Below are 19,498 nucleotides of genomic sequence, written 5' to 3'. Positions count from 1 at the left end.
CAACTCTCTCTAAGAAAAAGGAAAAGAACAAGAAGAGGGAAGAAAGAAAGCAGGGGAACGAAAAGAGACACAAGGGGGGGGGGGGGGGGGGGCGTCCAACCAAAATCAAGGAAAATAAAAATATATATATAAAAAATAAAAGATTACAAACAAGAACAACCATTTAGTGAGCTTCTGAAAATACCTGAACTCTTCTTGATTCAGTGATTTTCTTGTTTTTCTGAGAAGCGTGATGAAAATGACTGAACGAGTAGGTTTATATAAGGAGAAGGGAAGAACAGCGTGGCTGCGTTTTTCTGAGAAGTATTTGTGCATGGCTTAAACGTGTTATGCAAAAACTGCAATGTGGCATGAAGGTTTTGCGAAGTGGCAATGGAGCTTAAACAACGTGTAGGAAAATTTGTTGAACAATGGAAGGCGGAAGAAGACATGTTGAAATGACCACGACACTGTTTTAGAAAGCCTAATGCCTATTTACTTTATTATTAATATTATAATGCAGCATGGGTGCCCAAGGATAATAAGTGCTTTATCTCATGGGCTTTTTATGGCCTTAGCCAAATTGGGTCAGCAAACAAAAATAAAGACCATTATAAATCTTGGGCTACACTAATAAGAGTAAAAGAAAACTCATAGAATAATTTTGTATAATAAATTGAAAGAGATAAAATTTTCTTCTTCTTCTTCTTTTATAAATATATATATATATATATATATATATATATATATATATATATATATATATATATATATATATATATATATATATATATATATATATATTTTTTTTTTTTCTTTTAGGTCCAAAAATATTGATAAATTTTTTGGGGTGTTATAGAGTGACCATAGAGTTGGAGATCCACAGTGCTCGTAGGCGGCGCTCGGTCTGTTGAGAGAGAGAGAGAGAGAGAGAGAGAGAGAGAGAGATGGGCGAGGGACGGTGGGGGAAATGGTGGTCAGCAGATCCCCGAGAGAAATGGGTCGCCGGTTCGACAGAGAGTCTTGCCGGGACGGTGTCGGTTGGAAAAGATGGAGATGGGTAGGGGACGTCGTTCGTCTGGGGACGACTGTCTGCTGGGTCAGGGACGCCGTTCGTCTCGGGACGACGGTCTGTTGGGTCGCGGGATGACGGTCTGTTGGGTCGCGGGATGAGGATTTGGGAAATGGGGGAAATTTTGAAAATGAACTCAAATGTCAACCTCCCGCGTTTTCAACCCTTTTTTTTGGTTAAAAAAAAAAAAAGGAAACAAAATGATACGTGGAAAAAAAAACTGAAGAGGGACGGATGAAGGGCGTATGTGTAGAAAGACTCCTCTCCCAAGTCCCAAAACCCCCAAAACCCTAAAAATCCCCCATTTCTGATTTCCCACAAAAGCCCTCATTTCATTCGCTTCCACTAAAGTCTAAAACCCCTCTCATTTCAGTCGCCTCCACTAAAACCCTAGAGAAACCAGCCACTCTCACACCCACTCACCGAACCCAGAGCCATGTCCGAGGTGGAGCTCTCTCGCTCGGAGAAGAAAAAGAAGAAGCACCGCTCCAAAGATGAAACCCCCACCCCAATCGTATCGGAGCCACTCGCGCCTCTCGGCTCCGAGCCGACCCAGAAGGACTCTGCGGACTTCATGATCAAGCCCCAGAGCTTCACTCCCTCCATTGACACCTCTCAGTGGCCGATCCTCCTCAAGAACTACGACCGCCTCAACGTGCGAACCGGACACTACACCCCTCTCCCCTCCGGTTACTCCCCTCTCAAGCGCCCTCTCGGGCAGTACGTCAAGTACGGTATTCTCAACCTCGACAAGCCCGCTAACCCATCTTCTCACGAGGTCGTCGCCTGGATCAAACGGATCCTCAAGGTCGAGAAAACCGGTCACAGCGGTACCCTCGACCCGAAAGTCACTGGGAACCTGATTGTGTGCATTGATCGAGCCACAAGGCTCGTGAAATCGCAACAGGGTGCTGGGAAAGAGTATGTCTGTATTGCTAGGTTGCATTCTTCTGTGCCCGATGTGTCGAAGGTGGCTCGGGCGCTGGAAACGCTCACTGGGGCTGTGTTTCAGAGGCCGCCGTTGATTTCGGCGGTGAAGAGGCAGCTTAGGATTAGGACTATATATGAAAGTAAGCTTCTTGAGTATGACGTGGATAAGCATTTGGTTGTTTTCTGGATTTCTTGTGAGGCGGGGACTTATGTGAGGACGCTGTGTGTGCATTTGGGTCTGATTCTTGGGGTTGGAGGGCATATGCAGGAGCTGAGGAGGGTGAGGTCGGGGATTTTGGGTGAGAAAGATAACATGGTTACGATGCACGATGTGATGGATGCGCAATGGGTTTATGATAATTACAGGGATGAGACTTATTTGAGGAGGGTGGTTATGCCTCTCGAAGTGCTTTTGACGAGTTATAAGAGGTTGGTTGTGAAGGATTCGGCTGTGAATGCTATTTGTTATGGTGCTAAGTTGATGATTCCAGGGTTGTTGAGGTTTGAGAATGATATCGAGGTTGGGGAGGAGGTTGTGCTAATGACTACCAAAGGAGAAGCAATTGCGTTGGGAATTGCGGAGATGACGACCGCGGTGATGGCAACTTGTGATCATGGTGTGGTGGCGAGGATTAAGAGGGTGGTGATGGACCGGGATATGTACCCAAGGAAGTGGGGATTGGGGCCGAGGGCGTCGATGAAGAAGAAATTGATAGCGGAGGGGAAGCTGGATAAGCATGGGAAGCCGATTGAGAAGACCCCTCAAGAATGGGGGAGGAATCTGGTTTTACCAACTGGTGGGGATTCTGTGGTGGCAAGCCTTGCGGCTGCTACTGAACCGGCTTTGGCAGAGAAGGAAAAGAAGCATAAGAATAAGGATAATGAAGATGGGGAGGGGCGGAAGCGAAAGTTGGATGAAAGCACTGATAGTCCTGTTCCCGTTCCTTCGAAGAAAGCTAAAGTTGCTGAAGTCCAAGGAGTTGAGAAGGAAGAGAGCGTGAAGGTTAAAAAGGCCAAGGAAGATGATGTGGAGGTTGATGTTGAAAAGAAGGAGAAGAAGAAAAAGAAAAAGAAGGACAAAGAGGATAGTAATGTGGAGTCATTAGGTGAGGAGACGGCTGAGAAGGAGAAGAAGAAGAAGCATAAAGATAAGGTTGAAGCTGGTTCACCTGCAGCAGAGAAGTCTGAGAAGAAGAAAAAAAAGAACAAAGAGGCTGAGGACGTTGGTGCTACATCGCCTTCCAGCATTGCTAATGGTGCAGATAATGGTGATGCTGATACTAGCGACAAGAAGAAGAAGAAGAAGAAAAAGAAGGATAAAGATGCAGAGAAGGAATAGGAAGGATTATGATTTTGGTCTTTATTTGGCAGAACTCTTGAATGTATGCGCATCTGTTTTTCATTTCATCTGCAATGAGTTTTTATAGTTTTGTGCAACTTTTTGATACATTTCCTGGAACTACTTTTCACAGTAGCCTTTTATCTTTACCTAATTTTGTCTTCTTCATTTGTTATTATTTTAATGTTTGTTGATTAGTTTTCTAACCTTGATCATGTGCTAAATTTCTTCTGGTATAGTGTTTGTGATATCTGCTACGGAATTGAGTTTAGTATGTAGATATTGCCATGTCATATGATGTTGGGGTAATGTATGCTTACCTGGTTTTCAAATGAGGTTTTGTAAGGATGGAATCAGTTAGTATTTGGAATGCAAATTAAGCTGGGTTTTCCCGGCTCTAAGATTAATTGGCTTATCTAATTTGCAAGTGTTGGTTGCCTTTGGAATTTTAGCTTTGGATTGAGACTTCCATACCCTTAGTGTATGCTGTTAAAATCTTTCCAGGCCTGTAAAGAGTGAGGAAGCTCAAATGGATGCTTCCTTTTCTTGATTCGCCGAGGTATTGCCTGCATAAAGGGGCTGTCTAGTACTCTAGTTTTGCTGATTTGTATGGTTTTTCCGTTTAGGAGCTCAGTTGTAACATGTCCTGTTCTATGTAAAAGCTCTCCTTATCTCAACTAGGGCAGTCTCCTTTCTGAAGTCATGAGCATGGAACTGAGCATGAGAAGAGGCATGTACCTGACACTCATGAGTCATGACATGGGACAATCCCTGGTGGATTTGTGCGTAAACTAATACTTCAAAATTTGCTTACTCGATTATGCCATGATCTCTTTTATCTGACTTCAAACCTCTGTTCTGCCCTTTTGCAAGATGAACTTCCACAATCTAGTTGAAGATTTGGGAGTGCTTTTACAACTTGAATGGATTAAGTTTGTCTTCGTAACTGTTTTAATGGTTTCTTCTGCAAATTCTTTTACTTTAATTCCTCAAGTCAGCTGCTAATTGTTTCCGAGAGCACAGGCTATCCCTCTTTCAAGTCACATTTTCTCAAACCTTGAACTTCCTAAAGTAAAGCCTTCCCTTCTAAAGCGGATGGTAGCGCTGCAGCCCCCGATGAAGTTTTTAATGATGCAGGTGATGATGAGGCGGATATGAACGAGGAGAAGAAACAAGAATAAAGGCGCAGAAGATGTATAGATGAAAGGATTATGATCTTGGTTTTTAATTTGGCAGAGCTTGAAAATGTGCCCCTATCTGCATCTTGAATCTGCAATGTTGAATCTGCAATGAGAACAGATTCTTTGAACTTTTCGCAGTTTAGCTCTGCATGGTAGGCTGTTTTCTCCATCAACTTTGTATAATTTACTTGTTTACTAACATGGAAGGTCTGATTATTCTTTCCGGTAACATGTGTTTGATATCTGCTATAAAATTTAGTCTATAGATGTGGGCATGTTTAATCGATGCAGGAGTTTGAAATGAAGAAAGATCAACTTTTGTCGTGGCTTTGTGATTGGCTGGCTTATCAAATTTGCTTCTGTTGGTTGTCATTGAAAAGCTGGCTTTGAGTTGAGCCATCCATATCACCCCATCTTTCTGGCGTGTAAAGATCGATGAAGCTCCAATGGATGCTTATTTCCCTGATCTTGCCTTTACAGAACCTTTTTATCTCTAGTATAAAGTTCTCTTTTCTTTTTTTTTCCTGGTCTTTTTCTCATTCTCATTTGTATTTTAAGCTGCTGAAAATAGAATATAATCTCTTTTAGCTACTAGGACACCGTTCACAGTGAATAATATATACACAGGAAAGTAAAGAAAGGCTGATACCCCTTTTAGCTTGCTCCTCCATTTTTCCTTTTTCCTCTGTCCGTTCATCAACGGCCTAAAAACCTTACAGAATTTTTGTTGTGCGTATAAAAAATAGGGGAAACTTTACTTAATCACTCTAAACTTTTTTGACATTTGTAACTATCTTCGTAAATTTTAAAAATTTTCAATTTAGTGTATCGATCTTTCAATTTTTTTCAATTTTATTAATCCGATATGATTTTTCGTTAAATCTCAACGGAATGTTGTTAAAATTCTTAAAATACTTTCTTTTTCTTTTCTTTTTTTATAAGGAAAAAAGAAAAAAAAAATGCAAAAAATTTGCAAAAATATTATCACCTGAATCTTATATATATAAATGAATATTTTAAAAATTTTGATAAGATTTAACGAAAAATCTTATTGGATTGATGAAATTGAAAAAAAAATTAAAAGATGAGTATACTAAATTGAGAGTGTTTTAAGTTTACGTGAATAATTGCAAAAAGACGATAATTTTAAGCAAAGTTTTCCAAACAAATTATATAAGACCAATAAAATGTTGCTACATATACGAAATCCCGCCTCAATTTATCACTTGACAAATTTTTATTTTTTTTATTTAAAAAAAAACCAAAAATAAAAAAAGAGAACTTAATTTTTTTTAAAAAAAAAAGAAAAACTCTAAGAACAAAAAAAGACAGGTTTACTGAGGGGCTCAGTAGGGTGGTTGGACTATTCCTTACCTGTCCAACTACCCTTGAAAAAGGTTTTGGAGTGGTCGAAGGTTACAAATTAAATAATTTTGAGGGTAGTTTAACCACATATATCTGTATTTTTTTTTATTTTTAAAATATTTAAAAGTATAATAAATATTAAGACCATAAAATTTTGAATCGATAGCGATAAAATCTCAATTATTTATTTAAAAAATATTAGTTAAATAAATAAAACACATAATAAAGAATTGTAGGTAGAAATTGTTAAAGCCACTCGTATGAAGACCAATCCGTACGAGAAAATAACCTCCATAATTTTATTTTATTTTTTTATTTTTTTATTTTTTTGATTCAAACCTCCATAATTTTAACTAAAAGAATGGCATCAACTCCACCTGCCCCACAGTCCTCTCACTATTCGCCATCGGCGCCTATTTCATTCTCCAAATTCCATCCGCCGTGAAATCCAAACGTTTTTTCCGATTCGCTTACCGTTAGGGTTTACTTCGGCATCGTGAGCATGGACGGGGAGGAAGAAGCTGCGGTTCTAGGGAAGTTGATCGAGGTGGCGAACGAGATCTCTGAGATCTCGGACTTCAAATGCGTGGTCAGGAAGCAGTGTTGCGATCTCAGAAGGCGAGTGAGGCTCTTGACGCCTCTGTTCGAGGAAATGGGGGAGATTAAGGACAAAGTCTCGGAAGAGACCGTGAAAGCTCTGCTCCTTTTGAAGGATGGTTCCGAGAAGGCCAGGGATTTGCTTCAATTTGGTGCTCGAGGCAGCAAGCTTTACATGGTGCTTATTTATTCTTTTCCTTTTGATTAGTGTTTTCCTACTCCATTACAGTGTGTTTTTGTCAAATGGGCCAAAAAAAACCTTTTTTTTTTTTGGTGGGGGGGAGCTTCTCTATCTTATCAATAGTAACACTGGATTGCAAAGTTTGGGCAATATGATTTTATTGGTTGCAGGTACTGAAGGGAAAGCATATCAAGTATAAATTTGAGGAACTTGCAGTTCACTTTGAACAAGGTTTAGGTGATATTTCCTACCACAAATTTGACATTTCAGATGAAGTTAAAGAGCAGGTGAACATCCATTACTGCAAGTTTTTTTTTTTCTTTTTTTTTTTTGGTTAAAAATGGTTGGTCAAGAATAGCTCGCTTTTGCTTCATTCTTCTACACAGAATATACTCCTTTCAATATCCTAGTTTTATACCAAAATGTAGAGGATCCACGAAAGAACTGTTTGTATCAAACTTCAGTTCAGTTATCCAGTGGGAAACTTTTTTATGATGGTTTTCTAGTACGGGCAAGGACATAAAGTGAATCTGTGCTGGCAAGATTCACATTTTTTTTTTCTTATCGAAAGAATAAAGTGAATCTTGCAAGTACTGATTTCCTCTATGTTTGCGCTTAAGAATTTGCAGTCACCTATGAAAGTATTTTAGTCAGGTCTGTTTTTTTTTTTTTTTAATCTTCATGTTAATTAGATTGTTATTTTCAGGTTGAGCTTGTGCATACTCAATTTAGAAGAGCCAAGGAACGGATCGATGAATCTGACTTGGAGCTTTATGAGGATCTATTATCCGTGTACAACCAGAGCAATGCTGTGGATACTGAACCGAGGGTTCTACATACATTATGTGAAAAGCTCATGTTTATGGAAGTTGAAGACATCAAACAAGAATCACTAGCTTTACAGGGGATGGCCAGTTCCAGTGATGAAGATTTAGAGGAAAGTGTAAAGAAGATGTCAATCCTGCTGAAAAAAATTGAAAATTATATGCAGGCAGAATATTGCAACACTAATCCATGTGCAAGTAATAGTTGCTCTCTCCATTGCAGTGACCAGGGATGCACTGACCAGTGTTCCCAATCACCAGTTATACCAGATGATTTTCGCTGCCCAATATCACTTGATTTGATGAAAGATCCTGTCATCATTTGCACTGGGCAGGTTTGTACCTAAAAATATCATTTGAGTTCTTGGTGATTTTGGTTCCTTGTTTCATTCTTTTGTATGTTTTAGAAAAGTTTTGCCTTATATAATGTTTTTAGAAAATTCCCAGTAGGAAGCCGGTACTAATGTTGAACTTCTGTATACAGTAAAATGTGCTCAATGGGTTCTATCTGGAAATTGAACATCTTAATTAATTGATAAAAATTCTCATAGAACTAGCCATTATCAATTGTAAACTTCTGGAGTTTGATTTTTGAGAGTGCTGGTTTTACATATGAATTCCTTACTGTTTTTTTTTTTTGGGTTTGTTTTTGTAGACTTATGAGCGAAAATGCATTAAGAAATGGATTGAAGCTGGACATGGAACGTGTCCAAAGACACAGCAGATTCTTTCCAGCACTACTCTCACTCCCAACTATGTTTTGTCTAGCCTAATATCCACTTGGTGTGAGGTGAATGGTGTGGAACCCCCTAAACGGTCAGGCAATTCATGCAAAGGTAGGGTTGTGTCTGGTGGTTCTGCTGAAAGTGTGGAGCTTGATGCTCTCCTGAGCAAGCTCTCCTCTGACAATATCGAGGACCAGCGGACAGCTGCCGGTGAGAATAGCAATACAATTTATTTATGTTGTATTCCTCCTTATTTTACTGCTTTGAAAATTGGAAATTTTCCACTGGTGTAGTTGCAAACTTCTATCTAGAAGATACAGTTTACTCTTTTCTGCAGCTTTCTCTAATATGCATGCCCTTATCGGCTTTTCCTGTCTATATGTGTGCTTGTGTTTTTGGAATACTGGATTCTATCAAGCAATGACTCAAAAATACTCTTGATTGTAGTAAAAATCATTTCAAACTTAAAAAAGAAAAACTTCCATCCTTCTATATTTTAATCTCTTAAAGGATGTTTAATATGATGTTACTTCATGCTGTAGAATAAACTAGAATGCATGCCTTAAAGAAAAATACGAAGAGAGTAAGACAAAGAACAGCCAATCAAGTGAACCTTGTTATCCTAGATGATAGGTAGTGCAATAACCCTTGAATTACAACAGGTTTTTGGCCTTTCAGTTGCATGTTAAGTTTATATTGTTTCTTTTTGGGTTTTAACTATATCACCTCTGGGGATTCCCGATATCTTTAATCTCTCCCAACTAATTTGATTGTATGTTTGAGTTGATTTTTAGTGCAAAGATAACATTCATTGGTAGGTCACCCCTGCAATTGGACAGTCATTCTCTCTTTGTTTACAAAAGTTTGCATAGAGAAAGAGAATTTTCTTTATCAATTTTCCTTTAACTCAGTACTTCAAGATTAGGATTTTCAGTTCTTCACCGGGATCAATGAAACCCAGGGCATTTTACAGCTTGATTGTCACTATTATTAGTTTCTAAAAAGTTCTAAACTTCTTGCAGGCGAGCTCCGTCTTCTTGCCAAGCACAATGGTGATAATCGTGTGTTGATTGCTGAGGCTGGTGCCTTACCCCTCCTTGTTGGCCTCCTCTATGCATCTGACACTCACACCCAAGAGCATGCAGTCACTGCCCTCTTGAACCTATCTATTTGTGACGATAACAAAGGGTGCATCATATCTTCTGAGGCTGTTCCCGGAATCCTTCATGTGCTCAAGAATGGGAGTATGGAGGCACGGGAGAATGCGGCAGCCACGTTTTTCAGCCTCTCTATGGTGGATGAGTACAAAGTGACTATTGGTACATCTGGAGCAATCCCAGCACTAGTAACACTTCTGGTTGAAGGAAGCCAAAGAGGGAAGGTAGATGCAGCATCAGCCCTTTTCAATTTATGCATATATCAAGGGAACAAGGGACGGACAATCAGGACTGGTGTTGTTCCCATGCTGATGACACTACTTAGGGAACCTGGTGGTGAAATGTTAGATGAGGCATTGGCCATTATGGCAATACTAGCTAGTCACCCTGATGGAAAAGTTGCCATTGGAGCTTTGAATGCTATGTCAACTTTTGTGAAGTTAATTGAGAATGGATCTCCGAGGAATAGAGAGAATGCAACTGCAGTGCTGGTCCACCTTTGTGGTGCAGATCCTCGGCATCTGTCAGAGGCCAAGGCACTTGGTGTGAGGACTCTCCTCTTGGATCTGGCAGAAAATGGCACAGAGAGGGCCAAGCGGAAGGCTGCTCAGTTGCTTGAGCTTATAGGTAGCTCTGAAGAGCATCATGAGCAAGCTCATATGCAAGCTGATGCCCAGCCTCAGGCCCAGCCATCACATTTGCCATTCATAGCAAGTGATACAGATTAGGAAAATACTTAGGTACTGCAACCCTCTTACAAATTGACATGATAGTTCACAAGGAATGAAAAAATTTAGCAACAATTTAATTGTTTAATGGTTAACACAGTAAGTGCCACGTAGACTATCACGTCAATTTGTCAGGGATTTGTAGTAAAAGTTGTAGTAACCTTAACAACACTCCAGATTATATCCAAGGGTGTCATTTCTTTGTATAAGAGGGAAGCTAATTCCCATTACAATATAATAATTTATGCTAGGGGGTTTTAGGTATGGAAGATGTTGAGGTGTGGATATGATTGTATAATCCAATTCTGATTATGTACTTCCAACTTTTTTTTGGAAGAAATATATGATGGATGTAATGGATAATGTATTATCTGCTCTTTAGATGCAATGAAGAAAGCATCAATTTGTCAACTTGTTTGGTGCAGTAACGTGAAGGGAAAGGCATAATAGAAGGAAAATTCCAGGGAGCTTCTGAATAAAAGGCAAAACTGAATGTATCATTGTTACAAGTGCTAATCAACGTCAATTGGAAAGAGATAATGGCAATACAGCGACGGGGGAATCCGTGGGTTAGTAAACCAGCTTTTGGTGTCACTCCAACGTGGCCAAAATCACCTTTTCTCCAACTTTTTGAAGGGGTTTACCATTCAATGGTGCAGCCATTTTGCCGAAAGGGAAAATTCTGTGAATATCCAATTGTCGCAATCTTCTCTTGGAAAGTGAGGTGGGAGATGTAATTGTGCAAAGCTCTGTAAATGGGCCTAGCCCAAGCCTCTGAATAGGGCCGTTGCCTGGACTATGTTTTCCATATGAAAGGGGGAAATTGCCGCCATACCTCCCTAAGTTTTGATCTTGTGACAGAGAAAGACCTGAATTTTTAAATTTGACAATTAAGGACAAATTGTGACCCATGTGACAAATACGTCCTTCCACAAATTGTTTCGACTAGTTTTAATGGTTGAAATTCTAGTTGGCATCTTCCCTATGTAAGATCAATGAAATCGTGACTAAAAGTCATGTTATCATGTCACGTACGCCTATAAATAAAAAAAATAAATAAAATAAATAAATAAAAACCCAAAAAAAAAAAGAAGAAGAAGAAATTCTGAAAGAGAAGGGTAGAGGGTGGCTCCACCCACCGCGATACTCTGCTAGTCGTTAGGGTGGAGGGAGGTGTAGCCACCCTTACAACTCCCGCCACTAGAATTCAGTTTTTTCCTTTTTTTCTATTCCTATCCCGCACTTAAATTATTATTTTTTTTAACAAATTTAAAGATTTATTTTTTTAATATATATTTTTTTAGAGATGATGGTTGGTGGGAGGTCATGGCTCCCGCCAACCTCCCTTAGTTTCATCTCTAATTCCGACAAGCAAGGCAGCTACATCCCAACCATTGTTGCGCAAACCATCCCATCCACACTTAGAGCATCTCAAACAGAATAAGCAAATAGTTTGTAATAGTTAAATTTGACTATTATTAGCAATTTCTCGCCTCCAGTAGAATAGGCAGAATAAAATTTTTCATTTTAATGTGAATAGTAAAGAGGCAAAAGAGTATATTCACTATTTACACTACAAACATTTTTTTTTATTGTTTTCTCTCTCTAAATTCCCCTCCCCCACTATGGATTAAAATTAAAACAAGTAGGAGGTCAATCAAAAAAAGAGATATTAATTAATCAAAGGTCCACCTGATCACCACAACCTTAACAAAAAGGATTAAACTCTGCACATCCCTTGATCTCCGCCTAAGACAGTCTCATGTAGACAATTTTTATGAGGCGTAGGCCTCCCAAAAGGTAACGGAGGCGTACAAAGGTTTTCTCGGGCCAGACAGAGATTGGCCCTCGAGTGTAAAGGCAAAAGGGAGCTTGACTGCAAGACCCACCCGTCGAGCAGGGACGAAAGTCGGCCTAGTACTGCCCTTACTGTGGGAATGGAGGATGGCGTTTTTTTTTTTTTTAATTATTGTTATTATTTAGAGGCATATATATATAGATGATGACATAAATTTTTAATACAAATGACACAATTTCATTAGTGTTCATAGAGAAGATGTCGGTTGACACTTCCCATCATTAAAAACTTAATGAAGATATTGAGAGGAGAATTTAATATTTGTCGTATGTTAGATTTAATCAACATATTATGAAACTAACATGCGCAGCGGAAATGAATCAAGAATCATGATTAGGCTTACCTCCGGTCATTGTTGCTCAAGCGCTTCTTTAAAACTTTTGCAGAATAAATTTTTGAGGTATCTTCTAACCTATGCCTTTTGCTTTATGGCTGTACTGATGGTGTAAATAGGCACTCAATTTATAGGCTAGGTCAGGGACCCTCAAATTGGTAAATACCATATTGTTCCTCCCATCAAGGAAACAATTTTATTAATTGATTTTTGAAATCAATTAAACGATTTCATTACGGTAATCTAAATTAATAGAAATTACCATAACCATAATACCGTATATTATATTTATTATATTAAAATATAATAAATATAATAAACACCGTAATATGTGATATAAAGGCCACATAAAGAAAAAATATCTTACATTCTCTCATTTGGCCTTTATGACACATGACCTTATGGTATTAGGTTCTTTAGTTTGGCAAATCTCTTATGGAATCCTCCAACTCAAATAAAAAAATGTTTCACACGAATCATGGCGATAAAACCATTATAAAATTAGGTCGTCCCTTCCATGTATCACAATGTAAACCATTCTTTATGTGAGTACCTTATGGATAGTTAAGTTTTATGAATGAACTTCCTATAAATCATTCGGGTCCAACTTTATTTATCCTCATAGATAAAATAACAAATGTGCACAATAAACTTTATTACAATAACTTTATGTCTATAGATCAAAACTGAGTACAAAATGAATCAACAAGTCCTATATGGTCCACATGACCTTTAAACTGTTTCATCGGTAAACCTTTTGTCATTGGGTCCGCAACCATTGATTCTGTACTAATATGCTCAATGAAAACTTCATGCCTCTTAATGTTATCTCTAACACTAAGATACTTGATGTCGATGTGCTTACTTCTGCTTCCACTTTTGTTATTCTTAGAAAAGAAAATTGCAGCAGAATTATAGCAAAAAATATTAATGGGTCTTGCTATTGAAACGACAATCTTTAGTCCACCAATGAAGTTTCTCAATCACAATGCCTGTGTAGTGGCTTCATAGCATGCAATGAACTCCGCCTCCATAGTAGATGTAGCAACTATAGTCTGTTTGCTGCTTTTCCAATATATAGCCCCTCCAGCAAGAAGAAAGATATATCCTGAAGTAGACTTTCTGCTATCTACACATCCAGCAAAGTCTGAATCTGTATACCCAAAAACCTCCAAACGATCCGTGTGTCTGAAAGTCAAATTGTAACCCTTGGTTCCTTGCAAGTATCTCATGACTCTCTTGGCAGCTTTCCAATGCTCTAATCCTGGATTACTTTGGTATCGTCCCAGCATTCCAATCGCCAATGCAATGTTAGGTCTGGTGCAGACTTGAGCATACATCAGGCTCCCTACTGCAGATGCATATGGGATACTTTTCATCTATTGTTGTTCCAATTCATTTTTAGGACACTGGTCTTTATTGAATCTTTCTCCTTTAGTGATAGGTGCCACACTAGACTTATAGTCACTCATCATGAATCTCTTTAAAACCTTTTCAACGTAGGCCTTCTAAGACAGTCTCAATATTTTCTGTTGTCTGTCTTTGTGAATCTCTATGCCAATGACATAAGAAGCTTCACCCAAATCCTTCATTTCAAAGCTTTGAGAGAGTTTTCATGTAGCAAACCTAAATCATTGCTTGCAAGTAAAATATCATCTACATATAGGACTAGAAATATCACTTTACTCCCACTGACCTTAAGGCATAAACATAGATCAACAAGGTTCTCAACAAATCCAAATGAGGTAATAACCTTGTGAAACTTAATATACTATTGACGGGAGGCCTATTTTAGTCCATATATAGATTTCTTTAATTTGCAAGCTCTCTTGCTATCATCATCAAAGCCTTCATGTTGTTTCATATAAACCTCTTATTCAAGATCCCCATTCAGGAATGTTGTTTTCACATCCATCTAGTGTAACTCTAAGTTAAAATGAGCTACTAATGCTATAATTATCCTAAACGAATCCTTCTTTGATACTGGAGAGAAGGTTTCGTGATAATTAATGCCTTCCTTTTGAGTGAAACCCATGGCCACAAGTCTAGCCTTATATCGTTCAACATTACCAGACGCATCCTTTTTGGTTTTGTAAACCCATTTGCAGCCTATGGCTACAGCTCCCTTTGGTAAGTCAACGAGATCCCAGACTTGGTTTTTAGCCATGGATTTCATTTCTTCCTTCATGGCATCGTACTACAATGTGGAGTTACCCCCACTCATGGCTTGTGAAAACACACTTGGATCATCCTTAGGTCCAACATCAAAGTCAAACTCTTGGAGATATACAACATAATCTGTAGAGATTGCTGGTCTCCTTATTCTAGAGGACTTTCTTAATTCCACTTCCTCTGCATTTTGCAATGGGAGAGTAGACTCATTTTGAACCTGTTTTGTATGAGTTGGTTGTTCTAGAACTGGTTGTGGCTCAGGAGGATCAAATTGATTTCCCTGTTCTTCATGAGCCGGTTGTTCTAGAACTGATTGTAGCTCAGGATAATCAACCTGATTTTCCCTGAATACAACCAATCTTCCTCTGTGAGGAGGAGATTTGGCCAATTCTCGTGCTTCCACTAATTCTATTGTTTGTGGATGAGCACTCCTACTAGGTTCAGCATCCTCTAAAAATTTTGCATTCATGGACTCAACAATCCTAGTACTATGAGAATGACAGTAAAACCTGAATCCTTTTGAGTTTACCGCATAGCCAATAAAATGACCGCTGGTTGTCCTTGGGTCAAGTTTCTTTATGTTTGGATTGCAAATCCTCACTTCAGCAGGACAACCCCATATGTGTATGTGATTTAAACTTGGTTTCCATCATTTCCATAATTCAAAAGGTGTCTTGGAGACAGCCTTGGATGGAACCCAGTTTAATACATACACAGCAGTTTTTAAGGCTTCACTCCACAAAAACAAAGTTAATTCAGAATTATTAAGCATGCTCCTAACCATGTCCATAAGTGTGCGAATCCTTCTTTTTGTTATACAATTTTGTTGTGGTGTGCCAGACATCGTGTATTGAGCAACAATACCTTCTTCTTGAAGGAATTTCGCAAATGGACCGATCATTTGTCCCTTTTCTGTGTACCTACGGTAGTACTCTCCGCCTATATCATATCTCTAACCCGACCCGACCCGTCCCGACACGTCAATTTCTAAATGGGTTAAAAAACCCTAGAAGCTGAAAAACAAAACCCTAGCCGCCGCCACCCATATGCGCCCCTTATGCGGCGGACAAGAGAGGCCGCCGCTTTGACGGCCATGGCGACCCTTGTGGGTCGCCGTTCACTGGAGAAGCAACAACCAAAAGGCCGCTACTGCGACGACGGGAGGAGCAACGGCCTTTTGGCTACTGCTCAGAGTACTGGAACGGCAACCCAAGGGTCGTTGTTTACTGCAGAAGCAGAAGCAGCAGCCGAAAGGCCAGTCGCCGTCTACTGTAGTAGCAGCGGCCAAAAAGCCGCTACTTGGAGCACCCAAAAGGTGAAACAGGGGTCCTCCGTTTGATTTCCAAGCATGGGCAAAACAGTAAATTCAATCGTAAACAGTAAATATCACAGCCAAATCATGCGTTTCTTTCACAGCAAAACAAAAATTGCAATACTGTTTTTAAAGAGTGTTTGTCAAACAATAATAAACAATAACAGTAAATTATACTGGATTAAATATTGAATTCACTATCGATAACACATAGCAACACTAAACGTTAAACAACACGGCATAGAGGCTGGCTCTAATACCACATGTTAGATTTAATCAACATATTATGAAACTAACATGCGCAGCGGAAATAAATCAAGAATCAGGTTTAGGCTTACCTCCGGCTATTGTTGCTCAAGCGCTTCTTCAAAACTTCTGCAGAATAAATTTTTGAGGTATCTTCTAACCTATGCCTTTTGTTTTAGGGCTGTACTGATAGTGTTCACAGGCACTCAATTTATAGGTTAGGTCAGGGACCCTCAAATTGGTAAATACCATATCGTTCCTCCCATCAAGGAAACAATTTTATTAATTGATTGTTGAAATTAATTAAACGATTCTATTACGGTAATCTAAATTAATAGAAATTACCATAACTATAATACCGTATATTATATTTATTATATTAAAATATAATAAACACCGTAATATGTGATATAAAGGCCACATAAGGAAAAAATACCTTACATTGTACGGTTAAAACTCAGATCTTTGATTGTCATCATTAAAAACTCAAACCATATTAATCACACGGTCAAAACTCAGCAATCAAGGATCAATTCCCTGTTGAAAGAACCATTGCAAAATGCGGTGCGTAGAACAATGTTTGTCCCCTACCCCATTTTGTTCTTTTTTGAAGTTGACATGGGACCAAGAAAATCCTGCAATATGTTTGTTGTGCAAATTTTTAGACGATCGAAATCGGGGATGGGCCGGGCTACCTACAAAATAGAGAGAAAAAGTCACCAAAAAATTGCCGGACTTGGGAGAACTGAAGAACGTCCTCATATGCCTAAGTTGTAGGGTGTTTGAGAGAGAGAGGAACGAAATGGAAAGAGGCTTGGGAGAGGGGTGTATGTGTACTTGGGAGTTGGGAATGTCCTTTTTAAAATGGGGTATTCTTTGAAATATATATTACACATTGATGATGATTTTAAAGACCATATCACTTTTGTGGGGACTCATGTTCTCCTTATAGCATTACTTGTGCATTATTTCCTTGTTAATGCTCACCGTTGGTGTTTGCTGAGTTTCCATGTAGAGAAGATTCAAATAGTTGTTGAGTGAATTTTCTTGCAAGGGGGATTGTGTGATCTGATGGTGAGTTGTAAATTGCTTATAAGTACCCTAGATCGATGCTTGCCACATGGCTAGATGCAGTTGCCTGAATATTTTCCATGTAAAAGCTGTTTAGTGGGCCTATAGTAGTTACTTATATCTACACTAATATCCCCTCATTTCCATGGCCGACCTGTCTAATTGGTTGAGCATTGGGAATTTTGTTTTGAGAAACGCTTCTCTACCACCCAATAGCACAACTTTTAGCCAACTTGCTTACGTGGCTGTGAATATTAATTTTCTTTTTCATTTTTTTTTTAAAAAAAACACACTATACGTTCCCCCAAATTTTCTTCCTCTCCCAAATCACAGCCCCTCTCTCTCTCCCTCTCGCTCAAATTTGCTCCCCCCCCCACCGAAACCGCCGCTCCCTCTCTCTCGCTCTCCACCGGTCATCCCCATCCCTCTTGTCGTTTAATCGGCGGCGTTGGTTCTCTCTCGACGGTCGGCCACCCTCCATCGGGCTATCCTTCACCGGCGCTCTGTTTGTACTCTCTCTCTCTCTCTCTCAGAGTGCATTTTTATGGGATTTGTCTGGGCTAGATTAAGCTTTTGAGATTGTGCGCATCTCCAAAGATTGCTTGATTTTCTTTCTGCTTTTTCTACTTTTACTGAACAATATGAGTACCATTGGTTTGCTTTTTTTTTTTTTTTTGGGTGCATCGATTCAAAGATTTCCGCCGCCGGAGACAGAGAACACCACCAAAGAGGCTGCCGGAGATAGAGAAACTGTCGGAAAAAGGTTTGTACACCGGTGAGATTTGTTTAACGGAGTAACAGCCGGCCAAGAATATGACGAACACGGCGGAGGGGGACGGCCTGTCGGAGAGAGAAAGAGAGAGAGAGAGAGAGAGAGAGAGAGAGAAAGGTTTCAGCGTTGGGGGGAAATTTGGGGAGAGTTTTAGATTTCAGCTGGTTTTAGTTTTTTTTTTTTTTGTCAAAAAAAAAAAAATGCCATGTACGTAGGGGTGGTAAGAAGTTGTGCTTTTAAATGGCTGTGAATCACTTCTCTTTTGTTTTTAGTTACAATCGGGGTTGCCACTAGCCTTCAATGCTGATGACTACTGTAGGCCGTCAAGTGCCTAGTCGGGGGTGCTGGTGTTGGGGTACCCAACACGTGGTGTAGGCCTTAGCCCTCAACCCGAAGCTCATGAATCGGTACTTGTTGATTTGTGTTCCTTGTTGGGTCATGCCCAGAGTAAGGTAGCTGTATCTCTTCAGCTCGTGATTGAGCATGATGCCCAACGTGTGGCATAAGTATTAATAATCGTCGACTCATGACCGATGCTGGATTTTTGGTGCCCTTGCAGCTCGTGACCGAGCAGGACTTTTGAGGGCCCTATTAGATCGAAACCAAGTAGGGCTTTGAGGCATCATCAATGTCTCATTGGCTTGTGATCGAGGTAAGATGCCCCAAGACGGGAATAGGATCCTCTCCATTTAGTTATAAATCAGGAGTATAGTTGTCTTTTCACATTTTATAAAATGCAAAAAGACAACTATACCTTTGATTTATAACTAAATGGAAAGAATCCAAATTCCTCAAGACGGGGTTCTCGAGGGACCTACTAATCTGTGTAAGGTTTTAATATTTTATTTGTCAAAAATTGAAAAATTAATATATATATATATATATTTGATAATTTCCCAAAACTTAAGTATATGCAAAGAAGGAATATTATTAAAAAATGTTACGTATACAAACAATAAAAAGGGATAGGTCTAGATATATAGCTTGATCATTGATCGATGCAAGCAATGAGTGCTATATTAGCGAGCTTGAGATTTGGAAAATGGATTGACTGGGGGGCCACCTGAGACAGCGTATTCTCCGCGCCCTTAGTCCAACACTGATAACAATTTTGCTTTTGCTTTTGGAGCTCCATCTCTATATATATTATTTTCCATTTATATATATATATTAAAAATAATAATAATAATAATCTATTCTTCTTGCTCTGATTGTGGATCGTGTGGAAAAGAAGACAAACCTCATTATCTCAGTGCTTCCTCGTGCAAGCATCCATTCCATGCATATATATGATATATATGATGGATTTAAAAAAAGAAAAAAGAAAATCAAGAATAATAAAAGTGTGTGTATTAGTCATATTAACATCGACTTGTATGCAAACAAAAACTATATACAATATTTATTATAATAATTAGAAGACAAAACACATCAAGAACAATATTAATTATGTTTTGCATGAGGAACACGACAGCGCACTTTGCAAAAGATTAGAGCCTATATATATATATATATATATATATATATATATATATATATATATATATATATATATATATATATATATATATATAATGCAAAATGCTTCATATATATATATATATATATATATATACACTCGTTCTTTATTTCTTTTTCTTTTTTTATGATGATGA

At 38.8% G+C, this 19,498-nt stretch overlaps 3 protein-coding genes across 3 annotated transcripts; 2 read left to right on the top strand and 1 right to left on the bottom strand.

Moving 5' to 3' along the window:
- The first annotated feature begins 1,358 nt into the window (after positions 1-1,358).
- LOC133873060 (H/ACA ribonucleoprotein complex subunit 4-like) lies at positions 1,359-3,498 on the top strand. The gene has a single exon (XM_062310776.1). The coding sequence runs from the start codon at positions 1,488-1,490 to the stop codon at positions 3,318-3,320; it is 1,833 nt and encodes a 610-aa protein (XP_062166760.1). The 5' UTR covers positions 1,359-1,487; the 3' UTR covers positions 3,321-3,498.
- Positions 3,499-6,199: 2,701 nt separating this feature from the next.
- On the top strand, positions 6,200-10,489 carry LOC133873549 (U-box domain-containing protein 13-like). The gene is made up of 5 exons (XM_062311268.1): positions 6,200-6,641; positions 6,815-6,931; positions 7,351-7,803; positions 8,124-8,403; positions 9,216-10,489. The coding sequence occupies exons 1-5, from the start codon at positions 6,369-6,371 to the stop codon at positions 10,076-10,078; spliced, it is 1,986 nt and encodes a 661-aa protein (XP_062167252.1). The 5' UTR covers positions 6,200-6,368; the 3' UTR covers positions 10,079-10,489.
- Positions 10,490-13,253: 2,764 nt separating this feature from the next.
- On the bottom strand, positions 13,254-13,649 carry LOC133873357 (secreted RxLR effector protein 161-like). The gene has a single exon (XM_062311073.1). The coding sequence runs from the start codon at positions 13,647-13,649 to the stop codon at positions 13,254-13,256; it is 396 nt and encodes a 131-aa protein (XP_062167057.1).
- Positions 13,650-19,498: the final 5,849 nt, after the last annotated feature.

Source organism: Alnus glutinosa, chromosome 7 (genome assembly GCF_958979055.1).
Source record: "Alnus glutinosa chromosome 7, dhAlnGlut1.1, whole genome shotgun sequence".
In the NCBI taxonomy this organism is placed as follows: domain Eukaryota; kingdom Viridiplantae; phylum Streptophyta; class Magnoliopsida; order Fagales; family Betulaceae; genus Alnus; species Alnus glutinosa.
The sequence above is the reverse complement of the archived record's forward strand: the minus strand, read 5'-3'. Positions and strand labels throughout refer to the sequence as shown.